Raw genomic sequence first — 25,325 nt, 5'->3', positions numbered from 1 at the left:
TAAGCTTTGAAAAATATAACTTTGAATTTAAGTGAACTTAAAAGAATCTTCACATAAACTATACATTACAGAGCAGTGAGTGATTTCTCTTTTTCTTTTGTTCTTTAATTTACATCAATGACACAAACTGCAGCAGGTTTCACAATGCCTCCATTGTGACATGATTGGATATGATTGCTTATGTTTGGCTGTGATTGGTTCATGCGATAAATCCCGCCTCTGTTCAAGCACATTCACGAATCAGTCTGAATGAAAAATATAATGGGCGTTAATGGGAAGACAAATGATAAAAAGTACGTAAACAACTAACACACTTAGATATAACCACTTTGTTATGTCAAAATAAGACTTAAAGGGGTCATATGATGCGATTTCAAGTTTTTCTTTCTCTTTGGAGTGTTACAAGCTGTTCATGCATAGATAGGATCCCTGAAGTTCCAAAGACTAAAGTCTCAAAACCAAAGAGATATTCTTTATAAAAGTTAAGACTTGTCCACGCCCCCCTAAAACGGCTCATTCAAACACACCTACACGTATACGTCACGATGTGGGGAGATTTTCATAACACCACCCAAATGTTTACTCAAAGAAAGGGTGCTTGATTTTTATTCTCGCTCTAGTATTGTTGCTGCCGCCAGCGCCATGTCTTCGAGACGCTTTGAAAGCTAAACTACTTTGTTTGGGCTTCCAAAAGACGACACAACTAGAAATCAGTGGTTAAGTTGTATTTAAAACACTGTTCCAGAGCAGTACAACACAAATATCCTGAACCTGGCAGGAGAGTAGCCTACAATGCTGGCTTGCTCAAAGGCTGTTTCTATAAAGTGAGGCAATTCCAACTTTGCAATGACAGTCTGACGCTTCTGACTCAGCCTGTAAGTACGTTTCTGCTACTGACTATTCAAACGTGAGTTTTGAGCAGTGTAGATTAGTGCTTGTTGTTTGTTGTTTCTCCGATCACAAATGTAGACATGGTAATGTTTAAAGACAAAACGTGAAAAGACAGTCTAAGTCATTAAAATCTACGTGTTTCTGAAAGGCGGGGCATAGAGGAGCAACAATATTGTACAGTATGTGGAAAATAATGTGTTTTTTAACTTTAAACCACATAAACACATTGCATTACACCAAATACAGAAAATATTGTTCTTTTTAGAACAACCATATGACCCCTTTAAAATTGCATGAAAACATGATCTGTGGGAGTTTTAGTGGGTAATCAGCTTGCTGAAATTTTAAGTAAATCTCTGTTTCTGTGACCAATATTTACTGAGCTCTGATGACCGATGATCCGAAAACTATTAAACTATTATAAAGAATAGCTTAACATACGTTCACAAATAAAATCTATTGTTTAAATTGGTAACGCCTTGAGTTATTATTTTGGAATAAATGTAAAATGCTTAAAAACACTAAATTGATGAGATTCATACTTATATTTATAAAATCGGGTAAGTAAAGTAATGTTAAAGAAACGAAAAAAGAAAAGAAAAGAAAAGAGAAAAGAAAAGAAAAGAAAGAGATGACTTTGCCTCCTAATTTTAGATCACCACTGCACATCACTGATATGTATTATATTATATTATATTACATTACATTATATTTTATTATATTATTAAAATAACAGAAAATACCTAAAAGGTAGCTGAAGAGTCTAAACAAGAGAAATAAGCTTAAGAAAACAAAACAAAATAGAGCGAACACAGCATATTAGTTTGACCATGTGTGCAAGTTTGAATAATCTTCACATAGTTACAGCTGTCTTACCCTCCGTCCTGCTTCATTGTTATGAAGGTTCATCAGCAGTCTTGTACTCTCCACAGAGCCTTTAGTGAAAGTTGTTTCCCGTTCACGTGCATCCACAAACTCCTTGCTGAAGCGGTATCCATAATTGAGGTTGTCACCACAGCCGCCCCACAGCCAGTCTCGTGGCAGATCTCTAGGTCTTGCTGCCCTGCTGCAGCCACAGCTCGACAGCTCTCCCTCTCTGCAGGCACGGCTCACTGCATTGACCACACCAGCGGCGCTGATAGCGTATGTGAATGCTGTCTCTCTGCTCCCTGGAAAAGCAAACAACCACCACAACAAAATCACATTTATGTTTGTTTATTTGCTTTTATGAGCAACAGTTTATTAGTAAATCCTAATAATTTATTCTGTTTACCCTAATATATTTATCCTAGGAACATTGACCAAAACTGAAAGAATCTTAAGAATTACTGTTCTGAAAAACTGTGTAGTACATTATGTAGCATTGCTTTCATGTGTCAGAATGTAAAAAGAGAAGGCACTTCAAACTAAATATGTAGGTTTTTGTTTTAAACGAAAAAGACAAATTTAGGTGCATCACAGTGATGTGCTGCCACATGCACTCTTGTAAAAATGCATTCAGCTTACCACCTAGTGGACATATCTCCTCATATATAACAAGCAATCACACCTGATCAGACATTAAGAGATCAGCATGTATAAATACCACAAAAGAGACATGTATAAACAGAGCATTGGGTTTCAAAATTTTTTTTTATTGGGTATAAAAAGAAACCAGTTTCTTTTGAATTGAATTGCCTGAGCTTGGTTTTGTTAGACAACAACACTCCCACACAAAATGGCACAAGGTGCTTCTATGGTGTTTTGTCCGTTTTGGAGCAAAACATCTGTGATCATCTTCAATTACTGTTAAATGGAAAACAGCTGTCTAAAAATATACCTATCTGCATGACTCTGCCAAACACTGAGGAGTTGTCCACTGTGCTGCAGTTCCAGCGGCGGTTGCGAAACTGGTATTGGCACTCCTGGATGCCTGTTTTGGCGCCCTCGCCAATGAACTGCATGTGATCTTGGTACAGCTGGCAAAGCTTCTTCTGTCCTTTGGATAGTCCTCCTAGTTGACTGCACAGTGGCTGTCCTCCTATGATATACGCTTCTGGTATCAGGAGGGGATTCATCGCTAGAGACCTGGAAGACCCCCCATGCATAAGCAAACACATTTAGTGATGAAAATGTTTTTTGTATATCTGAGCAATATCACACTCGTAGCCATGTGATATCACTCTATATCAGCATAGCTGTGATTCGGCCATAGGCAACGAGGCAACAATGTCGTAGGTAATCACAGCCATGCCGATACAGAGCGATATCACATGGTTACACGTGTGATATCGCATTTGTACAACAGTTTGACGGCACAAGTGTGTAAATAAATAAGAAACAACACTTAGTGTCTTAAAAACCCATTTGTGTGCAGAACTACTACCTTCCTCAAATCTCAAGTTGACAGTTTAACAGCAGAGCCTAAGCCTCTGTTGCTAATTCGAAAACATAACTTTAGAACTAGTAATGAAGGAACACTGAATTGCTTCATTGCAAGCTTATTGTATTATGTAGAGTATTATGACAGAGAGATGGACTGAGTGAGTGTGATTACCTGCATTGGATGCAGCATACATTATTCAGCACAATCTCATATTCACAATAAACATTCGTTTGAATGTCCACTGAGGAAAGCTATATCTTTGTCATAGTATCCTTTCAAATGTTAAAGAAGACATATTATGCCCCTTTTCACAATATGTAATTTAGGTGCCCCCAGAATGTGTCTGTGAAGTTTCAGCTCACAATATCCCACATATCATTTATTATATCCTTTTGAAAATGCCTATTTTGTCTCTTTAAATGCAAATGAGCTGCTGCTCCCCTCCCCCTTTTTCCAGAATAGAGCTGCGCCATTACAGCTCATACCTGCTAAAAACATCTGTTTTGGTTCTAATTATCATGTTTATCGTGCTGAAATCATACGTTTTAAACCATATTGATTGTAACTTCTGATATAGGGTTTTCCGAGCACACACATCTGAAGCACACGTACAGAAAGCAGCTGTCACACAGCATGTGAATACTAAACTAAGTTCTCATTCACACACAAGTTTCCTTTAAAAACACACGAGTTACAAAAGCAGACGGTTATGTCTGTGAAGGTAAACAGCTGGGAAAGTAATCACATGTTTATATTAGATCTATGTGGCAGCAGCAATATACAGTAAATAAATCAATAAATCCACTGCTGTCTTGTCTCCTCTGAGGCTGGGATTCTAAAGTGTGTTCTGTTCTCGTCTGTGCAGCCAAAGGCAGAACAGTTAGCATGTTTTGCTCAAACCTTTGCACCGTTGTTGCTTGCAAAATCAAAATGATGGTGCAGCGGGTGGAAACGTACAGATTAAGGGGCAGTAATATTATAATGAGATCCTTTTGCAACGTCACAAGGGGAGCGAAATCAGAAGCGCTAGTTTTTTCAGAGGCTTGCTGAAAAAGGTTTACCAAAACAAAGTTACTGGGTAAGGGGAGGTTCACATGTCACATCTTTTAAAAAATATCAAAATTTTTCAGAATGCTGCAAGCGCACCGAAGTACATTTACTCCGCTACATTTACTTGAGTACATTTTTGGAAAAATTTTACTTTTAAGAGTAGATTTAAAGATGAGTACTTTTATTTTAACTCGAGTACATTTCTAATGGAAAAAAAACGGTACTTTTACTTCGCTACAGTGGGCTGCGTTCCTCTCCTTTTTTTTTTTTTTTTGCAATTTGTATGCTACATGTTAAGAAACACGTAGTTTACTCCAAGCACGCCGTCTCTTTAATCTGGGGCATGAATGATGCCCTATTCACGACAGTGTTGCCAGATTGGGCGGGTTGCCGCCCAAGTGGGCTTGTTTTGATTGGCTCGGACCGGAGAACCGGGCGGGTTGACAAAATTTGGGCTGCTTTTAAAAAATTAAAACCCGCCCAAGCTGCTTTTTTCTTTGCTTTTATCTTTAATCATATTATTTTAATATGTTCAAACTCAAAGTATCACAGTAAAATAATGTGTAGCGCAGTCATCAACTCATTTTCCATAGCCTAACTCAACCCTAATTGGTTCAGTTTAACAGAGACTTGTCAATCAATTTACCATCTTTTATGTTGGTGAGATGTGATGAATCTTGAGTGACGGGGTTTTGGCGCTATAAAGTGCAAGATTTAAATGTGCAGATATTCATTCATTCATTTTATTTAAGTGATTGCGATGTCAAAGTGGCCTAAATATACATGATAAAGACTCTAAGAGTGACTCAAATCTGAATGAATAGAAGACTTCTAAATGTAATTGTAACTGAAATAAGAGAACAGTTTGAATGATTTCAACATGGGGTGGTGATGGCACAGTGGATAAGACACATGCCTTTGGTGTGAGAGACCCGGGTTCGAATCCACTGTTAGACACCAATGTGTCCCTGAGCAAGACACTTAACCCCTAGTTGCTCCAGAGGCGTGCGACCTCTGACATATATAGCAATTGTAAGTTGCTTTGGATAAAAGCGTCAGCTAAATGAGTAAATGTAAATGTGATTTAATAAAAGTCAAAACTGAATATGGGACTATACGATGCTGTTCTGCTTCAGAACATCTTTTAAACCGTCCAGACTCTACTCTGGCATGCATTGACAGCTGCTGGACTTGAACAGTTTTGACTGCAGAGTTCTGCATTATGTTCTAAAATGTGTACTTCGTGAAATGCGTGCTGTAGTTGAAGCACAAGACAAAGGTAAGCGCATTATTGTTGTTGATTGTTATTATTATTATTTATTTTTGCTGTCAGATTATCATACAGTATGTATCAATGAATAACACAGTTTTGGCTGTCATGGGTGTGTGCATGAACGAGAGTAAATGCCAGCTAATTTATTGCGTTCTGATCACTTTATTGTGCACTTTTTGCTCAAAAAAATAGATTATTCTTACTGTGGACATCGAAAATAATTCATGTGTTTTTCCGAGGGTTAAAGTCATCGGTTAATTTCTTGATTGCCACTTTGAAAAGATTTTTGGACATTTTAATTTTCTGTCTCCCTTTAACGCATATGCTCTGTTTTGATCCATATTCCTGTGAAATTGATTTAACCTATCTTTATTTTATTTTGTCATTATTTTATTTTAAGGAGATAAAAATGGTCCTTATCAACCTTTATTGACGTAAAATTAAAACATAAGATAAAATTCTATCACATTATTTTGGCAGTTAAAATTTTGGGCTGGTTTTTGTTGAAGTGGGCGGGTTTTGGTGAGCTTTTGGCTGGAAATCGTCAACCCGATCTGGCAACACTGATTCACGAATTCCTTGTTAGAGCGCCCACCTCCCACGCCGGAGACCACGGTTCGAATCCCGCTCGCAGCAACACCTGCACGCACTGAATCGAACTGAAGCGGTTTCTCATTAATTCCGGATAATTTGAGAACACGGAAAACATAAAGATCAACAGTCATTTGAAGCCAAATCTGCAAATTCTACTGTCGGCCTGCAATGAGGATCTTTGGTTGAACACCGTGTGTGCTGTCTGTGAACGATTCCACAGGTATACATTCGATTTCATTCAAGTAAGCCTATTGTAACTGTTTGTAGCAGTAAGTGTTAATCGTGGCATTTCATTTATAGTATACTGCTTAATTACATTGCATCAAATCTTTTTGAGCGCGGTCTGCAGCGTTGAGCATTATAACCAACCACACACATTTCCGTTGAGCTTATGAATGCTATGTTCAATCAGAGGCGGTTTGATTCGTCACCTCGAAGAACTCCAGAGTCGTTCAGTGTTCAGAGTTGTATGCGCTCATTGTCTGAATTCTCATAGTCTAAATATTCAAATTCTCGCATCCGCATGAACAACAAACTTCCATTGCATGACATTGCAGCTTCAACCTTTAATTTGTTAAATTAGTTAAGGTAGTTATAAAATTGTCCTCAAGTAAGAAATGAATAAATGCCCCTGTGGATATCAGTTAATTTCTGATGCTGATTTACAGTATATGCAGTAGTGGACAAAATGATTAGAACACTAGTATTTTCAGCAGCTAAAAACATATTTTAAGTCAGTTATTTGTATCTTTTGCTGTAGTGTGTCTGTAGGAAATATCAGTTTACATTCCCAAACATTCATTTTGCCATTAATTGTAATAATCCAGTGAGATTTTTGTTTGCACAACAGCCAGTGCTCCACACAGAGATGTGATCTGATCATCATCCAGTCTGTCTGGAATGACATGAAGAAACAGAACAAACTGAGACAGACTCAATCCAGAAGAACTGTGGCAACATCTCCAAGATGCTTCTGGAGACCTACCTGCAAATCTACTTGGAAAAACTATGAGCAAGTGCACCGAGGACAAAATCTGCTTTAAACGCAAAGGATGGTCACACCAAATGTTGACTTAATTTAGTTAATAGAAGTTAATTGATTAAAAAAATTAAAAAATACAAATCTATTTATGATTTTTCTAATAAGCATATAAGCATTCTCATTTGTGCCTAAAACTTCTAACAGTATTGTAGCTTTGCAGGTAGGTCTCTGGAAGCATCTTGGAGATGTTGCCACAGTTCTTCTGGATTGAGTCTGTCTCAGTTTGTTCTGTTTCTTCATGTCATTCCAGACAGACTGATGATGATCAGATCACATCTCTGTGTGTAGCACTGGCTGTTGTGCAATTAAAAATCTCACTGGATTATTACAATTAATAGCAAAATTAATGTTTGGAAATGTAAACTGGGATTTCCTACTGACACACTACAGCAAAAGATACAAATAACTGACTTAGTTAATACTAGTGTTCTAATAATTTTGGCCACCACTGTATGTAGTGGTGTAACTATCCAAAGTAACTATCTATTTTTCTTTTGTTGAAACTTCTGCGTCTTCATGGAGAACGCAGGTCATGGTTGCTTAGCAATGGCAGACGCCACAGGAACGCAAGCTACAGAGCGCTTTGAAAAGGAGAAAGTGGCGCCTAGTGTTGTCCACGTGTTTTTAGTAAAGTCAAGTATGGTGACCCATACTCGAAATTGGTGTAAATTAACCCATCCAAGTGCACACACAGCAGTGAGTAGTGAACACACACACACACACACACACACACACACACACACACACACACACACACACACACACACACACACACACACACACACACACACACACACACACACACACACACACACACACACACACACACACACACCCGGAGCAGTGGGCAGCATTTATGCTGCGGCGCCCGGGGAGCAGTTGGGGGTTCGGTGCCTTGCTCAAGGGCACCTCAGTCGTGGTATTGAGGGTGGAGAGAGCGCTGTACATTCACTCCCCCACCTACAATCCCTGCCGGCCGGGGACTCGAACCCGCAACCTTTCGATTACGAGTCCGACTCTCTAACCATTAGGCCAAGGCCCCTGAATAAATGCCGTTCACATGTTTTAGGCATGACATGTGAACGGCCCCTTAATCTTTTTCATGTTTCCTTCGTTGGTAGATGCGATTATAGCACTTAAAACCTGGAAAAGTCAGATTTTCATGATATGTCACCTCTAAGGGGATTTCCCACGACAACAATGAACAATGCATTTGTTTGTTGCGAAAGTGAAAAATTATTTCCTTATTTTTCCTTATTTACAACCTTCTTTCAGTCTCTTTCAATATAAGAGTCTTTACTGCTGACTCACTCATAAAGACAGTCACTTGTGGCCATCTAATATGGTAACATGTAATCATCATCACTATGCACGATCAAAAATAATCAAAATCTTCTGCTTTTCTTTCCCAAACCTTGAGTGACAAAAGGGCCATTTGGAATTCCTGAAGGCACAGAGGTCCTGATCAAGGCCTGTAGGCCAAGATGTGTATACAATGTGGGTCTACTAATTGCTAAAAATTTGTACAAATTTTGCACAATAGGTGAAGCTGTAATCTGCTGATTGGTCAGTTTGAATGTCTCACATATAGTTTTTAGTCACGTGGTCAAGGAAGGGCTAAAAGAAGATTGCAACTCTTGCTCTGTCTCTTTCTCTTTCTCTCTGCTGCCTCTTTTCTGTGCTAGTGCTCTCTTCTTGGGGCTCTGACTTCTCCCTCTTTTTCTCTGTCTCTCTATCTCCCCCCTCTCTCTTTCTCTCTCTTAACTAAGGTAACATTTTTCATACATGTTGGATACAATTAACTGTTTATGTTTACCATCCTTCATCTATTTTGTAACCAATTATAACCATAATAAAATACTGTTATTAAACCATATGGATTATAAATTATGAGCTAACTTTATTCAACATTAATTTTGAAGAGCTACCTTCTGCAATACAATATAGTCACTCAATAGCAATGCTCTCCCACATATTTAGCTATTCTAACTGTGCTTATTTCTGTCATTGGTATAAGTGGCAGTGGGTGGTAATAGACAAGAAATGTACAGTTTTGTACCATCGTGCTGATATCGTTTCTTTAGTCATTCAGCAATCCTACAGCCTGAACCACTGTAGGGAAACAACCCTTATAACTAACACAAAGACCTCTCTCAATACCAAATACTTATATTAAATACTACTATTGTTTATATAAAATGTTATTTATTCAGCAATCATTTAATAAACAAAAATGCCATTATAGAAGTTTCTAAGCAATTCAGTGACGAGTACAAAGGCAGCACTCTGATACAGAAGTTACATAAAAACACAAAGTTATGAAACTTTGCTCTGTCAAACCTTTTTGCTCTGGAACAAATAATAGACTAATGAGACTAAAGACTGCCCATTGGATATACCGCGAATGAATTATATCTCATGTTTAACCGCTATAGAGACATCAGAGCCAGCGGCAAATTCCAGAAAAGCTGGCTGAGATGAGGCTGCTCTTGGCGGGCTCGTGAGCACTGAATGGCCACTAACGCCCTGGAGATCACATTTCACATTAATTTTTATAAATAAACAGTACATTTGAAGTTTAAACAACTACATTTCCACCAAAAAAAACTCTTCAAACTGCATTCTGTGACACAACGACAGTATTATTTCTAAAATTATAGTGGAGTTGGGCATCCACCATGATAGTCGAGTGATACAAACGGTGAAACAGTAGTGATGGGTGCTTTTGAAGCACTTCTTCATGAAGCTTCGAAAGATTTGTAAATCATTTGTTTCGAACCAGTGGTTTGGAGCGTGTATCAAACTGCCAAAGTCACGTGATTTCAGTAAACAAGGCTTTGTTTCGTCATAACCGTTTCGAAATTTCAATGGTTCGTTGCTAGGGGGTGATGATGCCAGAGAACCCATGAATCAATGATTGCCCCAGCAGCAAACCTATCTCTGATCAGTTTTAAAATTGTCAAATATTTTTAATGAGACATTTGTGTCTCATTAATTAAATTAATTAATTAAAGGGGTCATATGATGCTTTTTTAAAGATCATTATTTTGTGTATTTGGTGTAACAGAATATGTTGACATGATTTAATGTTCAAAAAACACATTATTTTTCGAATACTGTACATTATTGTAGGTCCTCTATGCCCCGCCTCTCTCAAACGCTTTGTTTTCTACAAAGTCCCTCCTTCCGACAAGCACAGTCTGCTCTGATTGGCCAACTGGCACATTGCATTGTGATTGGCCGAACACGACAAGCCGCGTCGGAAATGTAACGCCCCTTTCCATAATCTCGAGCTTCAGCTTTCAAAATTAATGTAAAGACGGTTAATAATGTCCTTAGTTTTACCATCAGTTGAAGCCCGAAAGGGGAACAGTCACATGACAGACACAGTGATGATGCTCGTATGTGTTTGCAGTACACAAGCTGCGGATGTGTGACCGTCTCCCTCTCTCACACACGCGAGCACACACACACACACACACACACACACACACACACACACACACACACACACACACGATGCGCAAAACTCCACATTTTAGCAGTCAATAGCAAATACTTAAACTAATAACAAAACATACAGTCGCTGATTCAGAAGTGCCAGATTGTCATCGCAAAGTCAGAATTACCTCCTCTCCTAGGTTCACGAAACTGTCGTCCATAAAATGCATTGCTGTTCTGTTGTAAGTAATCTTAATGATTCCTAAATGCATCTACTTTTGGAAGGTCAAATAAAGTGCTTTTGCTTTCGCCTAGAAACACACAGTGGACGAATCTTAACTTTGATAAAGAATATCTCTTTGGTTTTGAGACTTTAGTCTTTGCAACTTCAGGGATCTTATCAATGCACAATCAGCTTGTAACACTCCAAAGAGAAAGGAAAACTTGCATCATATGACCCGTTTAATTAAAAGGGAGAGTTGTAGTTAATAGTGTCTTATTGGCCTGTTTAGACAGGTCCTGGGTTTGTAAAAGCTGTTTTATACATGTGTAGAGTTTTTGTTGTATTTGCATGTGGTATTTCGAGCGTTTCGAAAAAGTTAATCAGTTTTGAGGCAGTATGAGGAAGAAATGGATGCTCACAGACATGTAGCACAACGTATAAGATATACAGTTACACAAAGAAACAATGTTTCTTGAATGAAAAAAACACATACATACTATGATGACTTTGTATTTTCAAATGTGTTTTTTAAAAAACACTACATACCACCATGAGCTAGCTTCCACAAACACGTGCATAAAGAAGGCACAGAAGGTAATGATGATGGCTCCGTGTCGTGAGTCCGTGACTTCACCCCACCCCGAGCGCATCAACTTCAGCTTGAACAACATTCTGACCTGAAGAAACAAGATGAAGAGTTACATTTCACACAAAGCTCAGCTGTTAGTCTGTGTGCTAGTGGAGATATTGGAAGAATGTTTATCTGTGCAAAATGAAGAAAAGAAAGAGTTACAGCTTATATCTGCATAATAATTTTGATCCCAGTTACTATTATTATGTATTATGTATATTAGGACATCAATGTCACATCAGTGCGACAAAGGCTGTCCCTCATCCAATGTGTCCTTCGTGTCCTGGGCCATGAAGGATACAAAGAATGGATCCTTCAAGGGCCAGACTATCCGAAGACAATGCTGGTTTACAGTTTCAAATGTAAATATTGACCTTCAACTTACTTGAAAACACTCTAAACACTTTAAAGCAGTTCAAAAGTTTACTTCTTTCTTACTAAGATGTGATTTTATTGGTAGTTTATACTTTTTATTATGTACATAATGGACCAAGGTGATCATGTTTAGACAGGTTGTGAACCCTGTTTTGTTTTCAAACAGTTAAATATAACTTTTCAAAAAAGTACAGTACAAACTTTACTGTCACTCACAATTGCTATAGGTGACATGAGTAATCTCCCATAAACTAGACCGTCCCATTTAACACCTGCAGCCTCTGAACTGGGACAAAGCTATAGAAAAACATTTAAGAAAATGCAACCATTTCCAAAATAAAATTCTATAATATATAATGGCTGTTTGATAGCAGCAAACTGGGTCACACTTTATTTTACTGTCTAATTCTTGCTATTAACAAACCATTAACTACAATAAACTCCTAATTTGCTGCTTATTAATAGTTAGTAAGGTTCTTAAAGGGGGCCTATTATGCAAAAATCACTTTTATAAGGTGTTTGAACACAGTTGTGTGGGCGCAGTGTGTGAAAACAACCAGCCTATTATGTAAAAATCCACCCACTCATTTTTTATAATCCTAATAAATCATAAACAGTCTCTCAGAACAAGCGTTTACAGATTTCTCCCTACGTTGACAATTTTAGGGTGAAATCCCTCCCATTTGTGATGATCTCTGCCCTATTAGCATAGACAAAGCCCTGAGTGAAAAGCAGCAGTCCGCCATTACTGTTTACTTGCTGTGGCATTACAAGTGTCATGTGTTGGGATGCACCAACGACAGGGGCAGTTCTGGGGGGGGGCAGTTGCCCCCCTGTCAACAAGCTTGACCCCCCTTTGGCTCCCCTAAATTTAGAGTCATATCACAGCAAACAAGTTTTGGTGAAATGCGCAGTTTGTCCAGTAAACTATATGTATAAAAAAAGAAGGACATCACCAGCTGCTAAATTCAAATCTGCATTCGCTGGGACACACATTTTTAAAGCACTGCGCATTATAACCAATCACATACAATTCTGTTGAGCTTATGAATGTAAAGACTAATCAGAGGTGTTCAGATGAGTCATCACTGAGACACGCTGTTTCCTCACCGCGCGCGTTGGTTGATTGAATTCTCTGACTAATTCTCTCATAAGAAATAACAAAGTGAAGATGTACGAATGTAAGTAAGATATTAATTTCACAGTGTAAACAGCTTTAGGGATTATTATAGCAGTTCTTGAGAGTGCTTGTACTCGCTGGACTGAAGTGAAAATGTTCTTTGATAATGTAAACATTCTTTGCTCTCTTTTTGTACAATGAAAGTGTTATAGGATAATTAGTAGCTTACAATGTTTTTATTAAATTCACATTAAATACAAAGTCAGTCGTATTAAGAGTATTTTATGGTATGACACCCATATCTGGTACTTAAGTAAAAAGATGGGCTTTTATGCGTAGTTAATAGATTACAGTATTAGGCTACTTTGCCCATTATAGATCAACTAACAATCTATAATGGTGCAAAATACATTTACTTACACATATTTGAGAATCAAGATATTTCATGATATATTTTGGGGATATATCGAATAATAATAAAAAAATAAATAAAAATAAATCCCCTGCTGAAAAAAAACAAAAAACAATAGACACCATTACAAAATTAGTAATGGTTTTACTGGTTATAATGGGACTTGTATTGGTTTTACTGGAAACTGTAATGGACCTTGTTGGTCTCTAATTGGTTGCCTTCTATTGGTGGCTTGTTAAAACCAATAAATCCTAATGAAATATGTCCCAAAACACACTACAGAAAACCATTTTTTAATGGTTAAAAGTTGATGGTTTGTAATGTTTGTAATGGTATTTGTAGTGGAAACCATTAAAATTTTCTGTGATGGTTTTATATTAATTAAATTTTTTCAGTTGGTACATAAGCCTATATCTGTTATACTAACCCTTCTCTCGTGCCCCCTCAAAAATTGTCAAATAAATGAAACATCATGAAACATACATTTTTACGGTGGCCGAGAGAGCTCAACGCGCTGCAACTTCAAAAAATACATGTAAATAGAAAAAGCACCAGCAAATCAAGAAAACATCTTCATCAATTTGACAGCAGGTGGTGCAAATGCTCACAACACAACCAAATAAAGAATTGCATTTGCAGCTTGTTCCTTTATTTGGTTGTTTTGTGTGCATTTGCAGCGCGTGTGCTGTCAAATTGGCGAAGTTGTTTTCTTAATTTGCAGGTGTTTTTCCTATTTGCAGCTGTTGAGCTCTCTCGGCCACCGTACATTTTAGTTGAAATTGTTATAGATCACTTCTAGAGATTGCAGTGAGACATGACATCGTGAAAAATGACTGAATGAATAATACTTAAAGTAGGTTAAGATGAATTTTAAAATTGTGCCCCCTAAAAGCACAAGTGGCCCTTGTCTGGCCTCCCCAGTTACTGTGGTCTAGAACCTCCTAGAACATAGGAGTCTCCATAGACTCCCTCCATCTGAGCCGCGAAGGACACTGTGGTTAATTTTCTTTTTCGAAGGAAATGTCTCGGAGAGAAATCTGTTAAGTCCTATATGTTTGTGCCAATCATTTTATGCCGGACTGCCTCACAAACGAGGGTCAGTTCAACGCTGGATTTTCACAAAAGTTGATTCTGAAAGAGGGATCAATATGCTTTCGTGCACGAAAAAGTTAGTTAAACGTTTTGCGCTCATCCCTCTCTGAGATCGATTGCTTCAGTTTGTTCCTGTCTGTTGTGCTGCTGAGAGGTTTGCATTTGTAGCTACGCTTTTTTATTGAATCTTTACCATACTTTCACTCTCTGTTGTTTAAAGTGATAATATATAACTTAATTCCCACCATATTTCTGGTATTATCTATCAAACTAATCTAACTAATTTGATCGTTTGCTCTTTAAAACCGGTTCCATTCGCATTTCTATTCGCACCTATTATTGTTTTCTTTTTTCTCGCTCCGTTTTCATTTCTCTCTCACTCCGTTTTTCACGAGTTCATCAAACAACAGTGGTAAGTGGTAAGTTAAGTTGGTATCATTCATCAGTCATTGTGAGTAATGGCTTCTTCTCCTGCTATTGTTGTTTGCACTTCATGTCACATGTATAGTTTATCTCTCTGTTGGCGATGAGGGATTCACATGTGATAAATGCAGGGAAATAGTTAGGCTGACAGAGAAGTTTTCAGAATTAGAGACACGCATCCAAACTTTAGATGAGGATAGTAAGAAAGTGAGGGCTGTAGATACTGCTTTGGATGCGACTAGCTCAGGGACTCCTGTACATTGTTCGGTTCCGGTAGATCCCGTGCAGCAGGGCAACTGGGTGACTGTGAGGCGGCCTAGTCACGGGCCAAAACACCACTCTTCCGTTCCGATCAGAACATCAAACAGGTTCTCCCCACTCAGTGACGCACCCACTGAGAAACCTGATGAAAGTGCTCTGGTTATTGGCGATTCTATTGTATGGAACGTGAAAATAGAGACACCAGCCACCATAGTCCATTGTTCACCGGGAGCCAGAGCGCCTGACATCTTGGCAAATTTAAAAGTGCTGGCTAATGCTAAATGGAAATTCAGTAAGATTGTTATGCACGTTGGCGCTAATGATGTTCGACTTCACCAGTCGGAGATCACTAAATATAATGTTAAAGAGGTTAGGGCTGCAACAATTAGTCAACATTATCGACAACGTCGACAATAAAAAAAATGTCGACAAATATTTTAGTTGTCGAGTAGTCGTTTGATCTCACATGACCTAATGTTAGAGCCTGCAATACTGCGGTTTCACCAGTGTGGCACTGTAGCGCAAGACTCTAGTTGAGCCCTCCTGGATGCATTCAAGAGAAGAAGAGACACAGCGCTTCAGAGAAAATGCATCTGAACTTGAGCAGCGTTTGGATGAACATGTTAATATATATTGCGCGCTTTCGTCTCAGTAACTAAATAAACACAACAAAAACTGACAGCAGTGTGAAAACAGCATTTAAAAATGCATCTGATTACAACGATGTGGATGTTTGCATGAGCTCTGCTTCTCAGTAATGTAACGTTACTCCAGTAATGTCCGGTCACATCATGTTTATTTATATAGCACTTTATGCAATAGATGGCCTTAATTCAAGCATCTTTACGGTATTAAACATGAAAAACCACAGTCAGTGTCGCTTTCAGTTAGAATTACAACTTGATTTTTGATATAAAGCAGCTCTCCAGTGTGGAGCTAGCTAATTATTAAATATTTTTATTAGTGGGAAAAAAATAGTTTCATTAAAGTTGACAGTTTGGTTTACAGAGACCAATGCTTGATCTAGCTAAGGACTGTTTTGATTATTCATAACCCTATAAGGTATTTTAAAATATTATGTTGTGAATAAAATAGTTTATCCAAAGCGTCGTATCACTTACCTTTATTATGTTTCTTATCTACATGACTTACAAAAGGAGAAGTTAGGCAGAATGTGTCATTCAGTTTCTTTTTCATGTCGCTAATTAAATGGTGAGAGAGTGTCTCTGTCTGTCATTTCATTTTGTGTTCCAAATAGATCTATTTGTATAATGAATTGGTAACACTTTACAATAAGGTATCATTTATTAACATTAGTTAATGTATTAATTAACATCAATGAACAATGCATTTATTACATTTAACTATTAATCTTTGTTAATGTTGGTTAATAAAAACTGTTAAAAAACAGCATTAGTAAATGCTGAAATTAACTAACTTTTAGATTAACAAATGCTGTAGAAGTATTGTTCATTCTTAGTCCATGTTAACTAATGTTAAAAAATGAACCTTATTGTAAAGTGTTGCCAATTAATTGTTTAATAATTGTAATTACATAATATGCTTTTCTAAAGCTGAAGTGACCTTTATTTATGTTAGAATATGTATAACTTATTATTTTAACTAAATCACAAAAGCTGAATTATCAAAGTCTACTGGTTAATCAGTGGAATAATCGATGATTAGTCGATTAATTGTTCTAATAATCGTTAGATTAATCGATTATCAAAATAATAGTTTGTTGCAGCCCTAAAAGAGGTGTGTGAACTTGCAAGTACGATGTCAGACACTGTAATATGCTCTGGTCCGCTCCCTGCTTACTGGGGTGACGAGATTCATACAGACTGTCGTCACTCAATGGCTGGATGTCTAAGTGGTGCTCGCAGAATAACATAGGTTTTATAGACAATTGGACGAGTTTTTGGGGCAGACCTGACCTGTTGAAAAGAGATGGTGTTCATCCCTCTTGGGGTGGTGCCGCTCTTCTCTCTAGAAATATGGCACATAGTCTTAGAGTTTGTACTTGACTAACTGGGGCCCAGGTCAGGAAGCAGACAGACTGGCTAAACCGACCGTCTGCTAGTCGCCTCACGTCACAGAAGTCAGTTAATTCTCAGCACATAGAGACTCTTTCACCTAGATATCACACTATAGAGACTGTGTCTGTTCCCCGAACTAGAAAATACAGAAAACATCCAAACCAAATTAAGAGTTACAATCCACTTGATGTTCAACAAATAAAAAATGTTCACAATACAGAGAAACAATTGATAAATCTTGGCTTACTGAATATGAGGTCCCTTTCTACAAAAGCACTTTTTGTAAATTATTTGATCAATGATAATAATCTAGATTTACTCTGTTTGACAGAAACATGGCTAAAACCAGATGAGTACATTACTTTACTGCTATAAGAATGAGCCACGTCCAAAAGGTAAAGGGGGAAGTGTTGCTACAATTTATAGCAATATTCTCAGTATTTCTCAGAGGATAGTCTTTAAGTATAACTCGTTTGAAGTTATGGTGCTGTGTATAACATTATCTAGAGAAACACATGTTAATGATAAATCCCCGGTGATGTTTGTACAGGCTACTGTATACAGGCCACCAGGGCACCATACAGACTTTATTAAAGAATTTGCTAATTTTCTATCTGAGTTAGTACTGGCTGCAGATAAAGTCTTAATTGTTGGCGATTTTAATATCCATGTCGATAATGAAAAAGATGCATTAGGATCAGCATTCATAGACATTCTGAACTCTATTGGGGTTAAACAACACGTACTCATTGTCGAAATCATACTCTAGATTTAATAATGTCACATGGAATTGATGTTAGTGGTGTTGAAATTCTGCAGCAAAGCGATGATATCTCAGATCATTATCTAGTCTTGTGTAAACTCCATATAGCTAAAACTGTAAATTCTACTCCTTGTTACAAGTATGGTAGAACCATCACCTCTACCACAAAAGACTGCTTTGTAAGTGATCTTCCTGATTTATCTCAATTCCTCAGCATATCCAACAGCGCAGAAAAACTTGATGATGTAACAGAAACTATGGACTCTCTCTTTTCTAGCACTTTAGTTGCTCCTTTACGCTTAAGGAAGATCAAAGAAAACAGTCTGACTCCGTGGTATAATGAGCACACTCGCACCTTAAAGAGAGCAGCCCGGAAAATGGAGACGGAGGAAACGCAGATGGAGGAAAACAAAACTAGAGGTATTTCGTTTAGCCTGGCGGGAAAATACCCTATCCTACCGAAAAGCATTAAAAACTGCTAGATCTGATTACTTTTCGTCTCTTCTAGAAGACAACAAACATAACCCCCAGTATTTATTCAATACAGTCACTAAATTAACGAAAAATAAAGCATCAACAGGTGTTGGCATTTCCCAAAAGCACAGCAGTAATGACTTTATGAACTACTTTAATTCCAAGATCGATTCTATCAGAGATAAAATTGTAACCATGCAGCCGTCAGCTACAATATTGCATCAGATAGTACACTATAGATCCCCTGAGGAACAATTTCACTCATTCTCTACTATAGGAGAGGAAGAATTGTATAAATTTGTTAAATCATCTAAACCAACAACCTGTATTTTAGACCCTGTTCCATCTAAGCTCCTAAAAGAGCTGCTTCCAGAAGTCATAGATCCTCTTTTGGCTATTATTAATTCATCATTGTCATTAGGATATGTCCCCAAAACCTTCAAATTGGCTGTTACTAAGCCTCTCATTAAAAACAACAACTTGACCCCAAAGATTTAGTTAATTACAGGCCGATCTAAAATCTCCCTTTTCTGTCAAAGATACTAGAAAAGGTAGTATCCTCGCAATTATATTCCTTCTTAGAGAAAAATTGTATTTGTGAGGATTTCCAGTCAGGATTTAGACCGTATCATAGTACTGAGACTGCTCTTATTAGAGTTACAAATGACCTGCTTCTGTGACTGTGACTGTGACCCATTATATAATGTAACCTAAGTTCCCTTCCAGGAACTCGAGCTGCGTCGAACGCTACGGGGAACGCCCTCAGCGTGACCGCGCTCTGAACCAGAGTGTAAAATGTCCAATGAAAGGGCGAGACGTCATAGGCGGTGACGTCACTGACCGGAAAGCATATAAGCACGTGCGGTGGAGCCGGCGTTTGCTTTTTGTCATTCAGCAACCGCTTCTCTGTCTGTGTGTATTGTCTTTGCATGTTGTGAGTCTTATTTAGTGTTGTTTGTCCTGCACAATCACTTAAGTAGGCTCCAGCAATATGTGCAAGCACTGGGGCGATAGCAGATCGCATTCTGGGCTGTGTGTTCCTCCCTACACAACATTATATCACTGCTTGGGATGCACGCAGTCTGTGTGTGGTCTGCTTCAGAGCAGAGCGCGCAGATTCAGCTCTCGAGGGAGCTGACTGCCCGTTTGTGAGCTTTTTCATTTCTTACGCCTGCTCTCTGAAGGCTCTCTTTGAAAAAGAAAAAGAGAGGAGTGAGTTTCACTAGCCTTGAATGAAGACGGGCGAGCCCGTGTCTTCTTCCTTTCCTAGACCTGTCTTCCTCCGAGGAGGTGGACGCGTCAATGAAACAGTGCTTGCACAAGCATATTATGAATGAGAACGGCGCGCAGTCAGCTCTAAAAAAAAAAAAAAAAGGGGGCTGGTTGTTATTCTCATTCATATCAGAGCGATGCCCCGGGTGGAACAGACGCTCGCGAGCTATCTGTCCCCTTGCGTGGCGTTGTCTCTGAAGGCTCGCGGCTGCAGGTCAGGCTGGTGCGTGTCTGCACACCGAAAAAAAAAAAAAAAAGAGAGAGTGTTGCAGGCGCACCAAGCTGACGTACCTGCTTAGAGAGCTGGATGAGGGATTGGGCTCAACTTGATTGAATTATAAGTTGGTCTCTGAGCTCCCTAGAAACGCTGTCTGTGGTCGACCATATCTGACATGAAGGAGAAGATAGGGTTTTCCTCATGGACGCCCCGCTTGCGCCTTCTGGCCTGTTCGGCGACTACGTCAATTACGTCGTCGACAGGTACCAGGAGGCTCGTAGACAAGCGGCGGCGTTTCAGCGGTTTCTCCCTCGCCTTTCTCCAGCTCAGGGGGCTGCTAGGCGGGAGCAGCCCTCGCCGCGTGCCAGCCCCTCTTTAGAGAGGCGCAAAACAGAGCGTGGCTACTCACACCCCACCGAGGTGGGGCCGTGGCAGCTAACGCTCTGGGTCGGGGACCTCTAAGGCTAAGCCGGATCTGCGGACCGTTCTTAAGTCTAAGGGGGTTCTCGGCCAAGAAGCCTACGGGCGTGGGAGATCAGTCTGCCAACCCTGCCAGAGTTCCAGGGCGCAGCTGGCTCCAGCGAGCAATGTTCTCAGTTCTTCCGCCCCGAAGTGTAGCGGAGCTGGGAAGCTCGCCACCCCTGCGGGGGTCCCTAGAGCTCCTGGTTCGGCCGTCTCCTGCCGGTCCTCCGCTTCAGGGCACCGAGCCAGCAGCTCTAGGCACGCCCAGAGGCCAGTCTCGAGAGACTGGTTCCCTTAGGAGACCATCAGGCAGCGTGGGAACTACTGCCGATGTGTCTCTTTGGGTCCTGCCTTGCAGGGTCTGGTTCTTCAGCTTGGTCTTCCTAGGAATGACGCGGGTCTGAGGACCGTCATTCATTAGGGGGCTGAGGCTGAGGCAGTCCTGGTGCTGTGCCTAGGACTTACGAGGGCAGACCCCTCTGGGGCAGATCGGGTGTCCGTCTCCCCCAGTGCCCTCGGGAGAGCAGTCTGCCAACCCTGCCAGAGTTCCAGGGCGCAGCTGGCTCCAGCGAGCGGTGTTCTCAGTTTCTTCCGCCCCGAAGTGTAGCGGAGCTGAGAAGCTCGCCACCCCTGCGGGGGTCCCTAGAGCTCCTGGTTCGGCCGTCCCCTGCCGGTCCTCCGCATCAGGGCACCGTGCCAGCAGCTCTGGGTACATCAGAGGCCAGTCTCGAGAGACTGGTTCCCTTAGTAGACCATTTAGGCAGCGTGGAAACTACTGCCAATTGGATCTCATTGGGTCCTGCGTACTGTAGAGAAAGGCCTTTTGTATTCAGTTCGGCGCTCCGCCACCGCCTTTCAATGGGGTGATTCCCACGTGCGTGGTCCCCCAGCAGGCTCTGATCATGGAACAGGAAGTAGACACTCTCTTGGGGAAGGAGGCCATCGAGGTGGTCCCTCCTCACGGAAGAGAGTCCGGGTTCTACAGCCGGTACTTCATTGTTCCAAGGAAGGATGGTAGATCTGCGTCAGTTGAACCGCTCAGTCATGTCACTGAAGTTCAGGGTGCTTACACTCATCAGTCGTGTCTCAGACCAAGTCCGAGGACTGGTTTGTCACGATGGATCTAAGGACGCATATTTCACGTCTCCATCCTTCCCTCTCACGGGAAGTCCCTCAGGTTTGCTTTTAGGGGCAAAGCTTACCGATATTGGGTTCTTCTCGTTGGCCCTGCACTCGTACCCCGCATTTTACATCAACGATTGGTTGATTCTGGCTCGATCAGAGCAGGTGGCGACTCGGCATCGAGATGTCGATCTCGCGCACATGAAGGGGTTGAGACTGAACGTCAAGAAAGTGTGATTTTCTCCAGTAACGAGAACCACTTATCTAGGCGTGGTGTGGGATTCGACCACGATGCAGGCACGTATGTCTCCTGCTCGGAGCGAGTCGATCCTCACCTCAGTCAAGAGAGTGAAAGAGGGCCAGTCACTCACTGTCAGGCAGTTTCAGAAACTGCTGGGGCTCATGGCAGCTGCGTCCAACGTGATTACTTTTGGCCTGCTGTACATGAGACCCCTACAGGGGTGGCTCAAGACCAAGGGGTTCTCCTCGAGGGGAAACCCGCTTCGCATGATCAAGGTCACGCGGCGATGCCTACGTGCCTTAGACATGTGGAGCCAAGCTTGGTTCTTGTCTCAGGGCCCGGTGCTGGGAGCCTCTTGTCGCCGCGTAATGCTAGTGACGGACGCATCCCTCACCGGTTGGGGAGCGGTCATGAGTGGCCACCCTGCCCGCGGTCTGTGGAGCGGTCGCCATCTAACGTGGCATATCAATTGTTTGGAAATGTTGGCCGTGTTTCGTGCACTCAAGCACTTTCTCCCGGACCTAAGAGATCACCATGTGTTGGTGCGCACCGACAGCACAGCGGTGGTCTCTTACATCAACCACCAGGGAGGTCTGCGTTCGCGCCCCTTGTACAAGCTGGCGCACCAGATCCTTGTGTGGTCCCAGGGCAAACTTCGCTCGCTCAGAGCCATCGATATCCCTGGGTATCTCAATGTGGGAGCAGACATCCTGTCGAGGCAGGGGCTGAGGCCCGGGGAATGGATGCTTCACCCCGAGGTGGTGAAGCAGATATGGAGGTTTTTGGCTGTGCGACTCGAGAGTCAGCGCTATGCCCCTCTAGTTCCTCCAGCTCCTTTGGACTGGACGCTTGGTACAGACCTGGCCGAGGCTTCGTCTGTACGGTTTTTCCCCGATCGCTCTGCTCCCGGGAGTTCTGGATGGCAACAGGGATCTGGTGAACAGGTTGGAGACGGGTTCGCCCTATCTCCTCCTGCATTCCCCAGATCTAGCGCTCTCGCTCGTGGAAGCCCGCGTGTGCGGTTCTTCCCCCTTTGAGTGAGAGCTCGCTGTTGCTGCACGCGTTGCCGAGGCGACGCGCGCATTACGTGTGGAAGTTCTGGCCTCTGGGGGGCGCAGCTCATAGCTTCCGGTCTCTCAACCGAGGTTGCTGAGACCATCTTCCAATCCAGAGCTCCCTCTACGAGGAAACTGTATGCCCTGAAGTGAAAATATTTCACTTCTTGGTGCGGAGACCGCCACCTTGACCCAGTTAACTGCCCGTTTGGTACAGTGCTGCAGGTCCTGCAGGCCCGTTTCTCCGCAGGGGTAACTCACTCCACCCTGAAGGTTTACGTGGCGGCTTTATCGGCCTACCACGCCCTTCTCGGTGGCCTTACAGTGGGTCGACACCCCCTGGTTACAGGTTTCCTCCACGGTGCGCTGAGGCTGAGGCCTCCTGTACGACGTGTCCCTACGGGGACCTTGCTGTGGTCTCTTAAGAGAGTGGGGATTTGTAGGCCTTTCATGGCCCCTTCTTATCTCGTCTTTGCCCCTGGTCTGGCCAAAGCGTTTTTCTACCCTCGAGCGGGTCATTTCCTAGATCCCCTCTTCTATACCACGGCCTGTCGTGCTGCAGGCCCTCAGTCCTCCTCCCTTTCGGGATCCTGACCAGCGAAAGCATAACTGTGTGTGTCCAGTGCGAGCACTGGACGCATACGTCCACAGAGCTGCCCTGTGGAGAAGGACGGACCAATTGCTAGTTTGCTTCGGTCCTCCTAAGCGGGGTCTGCCTGCTTCTAGGCAGACCCTTAGCAGGTGGATTGTGGATACTATTTCCTTGGCCTATGAATCTTCAGGCATCCCTTCGCCTCTGGGGCTTAAGGCCCATTCAACTAGGAGTATGGCGGCCTCCAAGGCCTTTCTGGCAGGGGTTTCTATGCAGGATATCTGCAATGCTGCGGGTTGGTCCACGCCCCTCACCTTTGTTCGGTTCTATCACCTTGATCGTATGGCCACTCCCGGCTCTTCTTCTCGCCCTCGCTGTGCTCCCAGTGATACACACAGGGCAGGTATTTGGAAGTCTGGTGGCGTTGGCATCTCGTTCCCCGTAGCGTTCGACGCAGCTCGAGTTCCTGGAAGGGAACGTCTCGGGTTACGTATGTAACCCTGGTTCCCTGAAGGGAACGAGACGCTGCGTCTCTAGGCCATACTTCCTGTATCCCTGCGAGCGGTTGCTTCATTCCTGGAAGCAAACGCCGGCTCCACCGCACGTGCTTATATGCTTTCCGGTCAGTGACGTCACCGCCTATGACGTCTCGCCCTTTCATTGGACATTTTACACTCTGGTTCAGAGCGCGGTCACGCTGAGGGCGTTCCCCGTAGCGTTCGACGCAGCGTCTCGTTCCCTTCAGGGAACCAGGGTTACATACGTAACCCGAGACATTATACTATTATTTACCAAGTTATAAACTGATTCTTTATCGTCTATTTTCTTAAAAACAATTTTATACACTATCATTTTCGATTCTATAACGTGTGAATATATCCCCTATAGCATTCTAAAACAAAACCAATCAGAGTGCCTTGTTATCACTAGTTTTATCTTGATTTCTTGTGTCTGCTATTAGCTTATAGCCCGTTAGCATCAGCAGCGTGGCTGCTGCTAATCTCGCTTAGATTGCTAATACTCTATTCACACACATTACCATTGATTCACTGTAACGTGCTTAAATGGCGGATTTGTGTCTACCTTTGAGTGTAGGTGAGAAGCGGATCCGCGACCTGGTGGAGAAGCAGGCCCAGCTGAGAGAGCGGAGAGCCGTGCTGGAAACATCCCTGGCTGACGCTCACAAGTCCAGGGTATGTAAGTATACAGCACGCTGCTAACACTCTCACCACCTCTACTCTGTGTGTTTCCCTGCACAGACCCTGTGCACCCAGGACGCGATCTTCCCAGATGTCCTTCACTCCAGCGCTGGGATGCTACGGACCCTGGGTGTACCATCAGCGGAAGACGCGAGCCAGAGCCAGGCCCCGGCCGATGACCTCTCCCCCTCCGCCGCCTCCGGTCTTCGAGATCTCCACCCGGAACCGCTTCGCTCCCCTCCGCGGGATGGAACGCGACGCTGTGATCGTTGGAGACTCCATCGCCCGGCACATCCGTGCTACGTTAGCTGAAGGTAAAGTGCACACTCACTGTTTCCCCGGTGCTCGTGTTCTCGATGTTTCTGCACAGATTCCCCGTGATCCTGAAGGGCAACGAGAGCATCGGTGCTGCACGCGGGGGTTAATGACACCAAGCTGCGGCAGACAGAGACACTGAAGAGGGACTTCAGGAGCCTGATAGAGACGGTACGCAGCACATCGCCAGCGACGACGATCATTGTGTCAGGACCACTTCCCACGTATCGACGAGGAAGCGAAAGGTTCAGTAGACTGTTTGCTTTAAACGAATGGTTATTGTCATGGTGTAAAGAACAGAAACTGCTCTTTGATAATAATTGGAATCTTTTCTGGGAGCGTCCTAGGCTTTTCCATGCTGATGGCCTGCACCCCAGCAGA

At 42.0% G+C, this 25,325-nt stretch overlaps 1 protein-coding gene across 1 annotated transcript in view; it reads right to left on the bottom strand.

Annotated features, from left to right (window-relative positions):
* Window positions 1-25,325, bottom strand: part of wnt5a (wingless-type MMTV integration site family, member 5a) — a 41,063-nt gene that overhangs the window by 5,375 nt on the left and 10,363 nt on the right. The window contains exons 3-5 of the mRNA XM_079385287.1: window positions 11,426-11,556; window positions 2,711-2,958; window positions 1,768-2,060 (exon numbers count right to left, since the gene is read on the bottom strand). Of these exons, the coding sequence (XP_079241413.1) occupies window positions 1,768-2,060; window positions 2,711-2,958; window positions 11,426-11,550 (666 nt within the window). The 5' untranslated portion in view covers window positions 11,551-11,556. The remainder of the gene's footprint in view (window positions 1-1,767; window positions 2,061-2,710; window positions 2,959-11,425; window positions 11,557-25,325) is intronic.

This window comes from Barbus barbus, assembly GCF_936440315.1.
Source record: "Barbus barbus genome assembly, chromosome: 29".
NCBI lineage: Eukaryota > Metazoa > Chordata > Actinopteri > Cypriniformes > Cyprinidae > Barbus > Barbus barbus.
The sequence above is the reverse complement of the archived record's forward strand: the minus strand, read 5'-3'. Positions and strand labels throughout refer to the sequence as shown.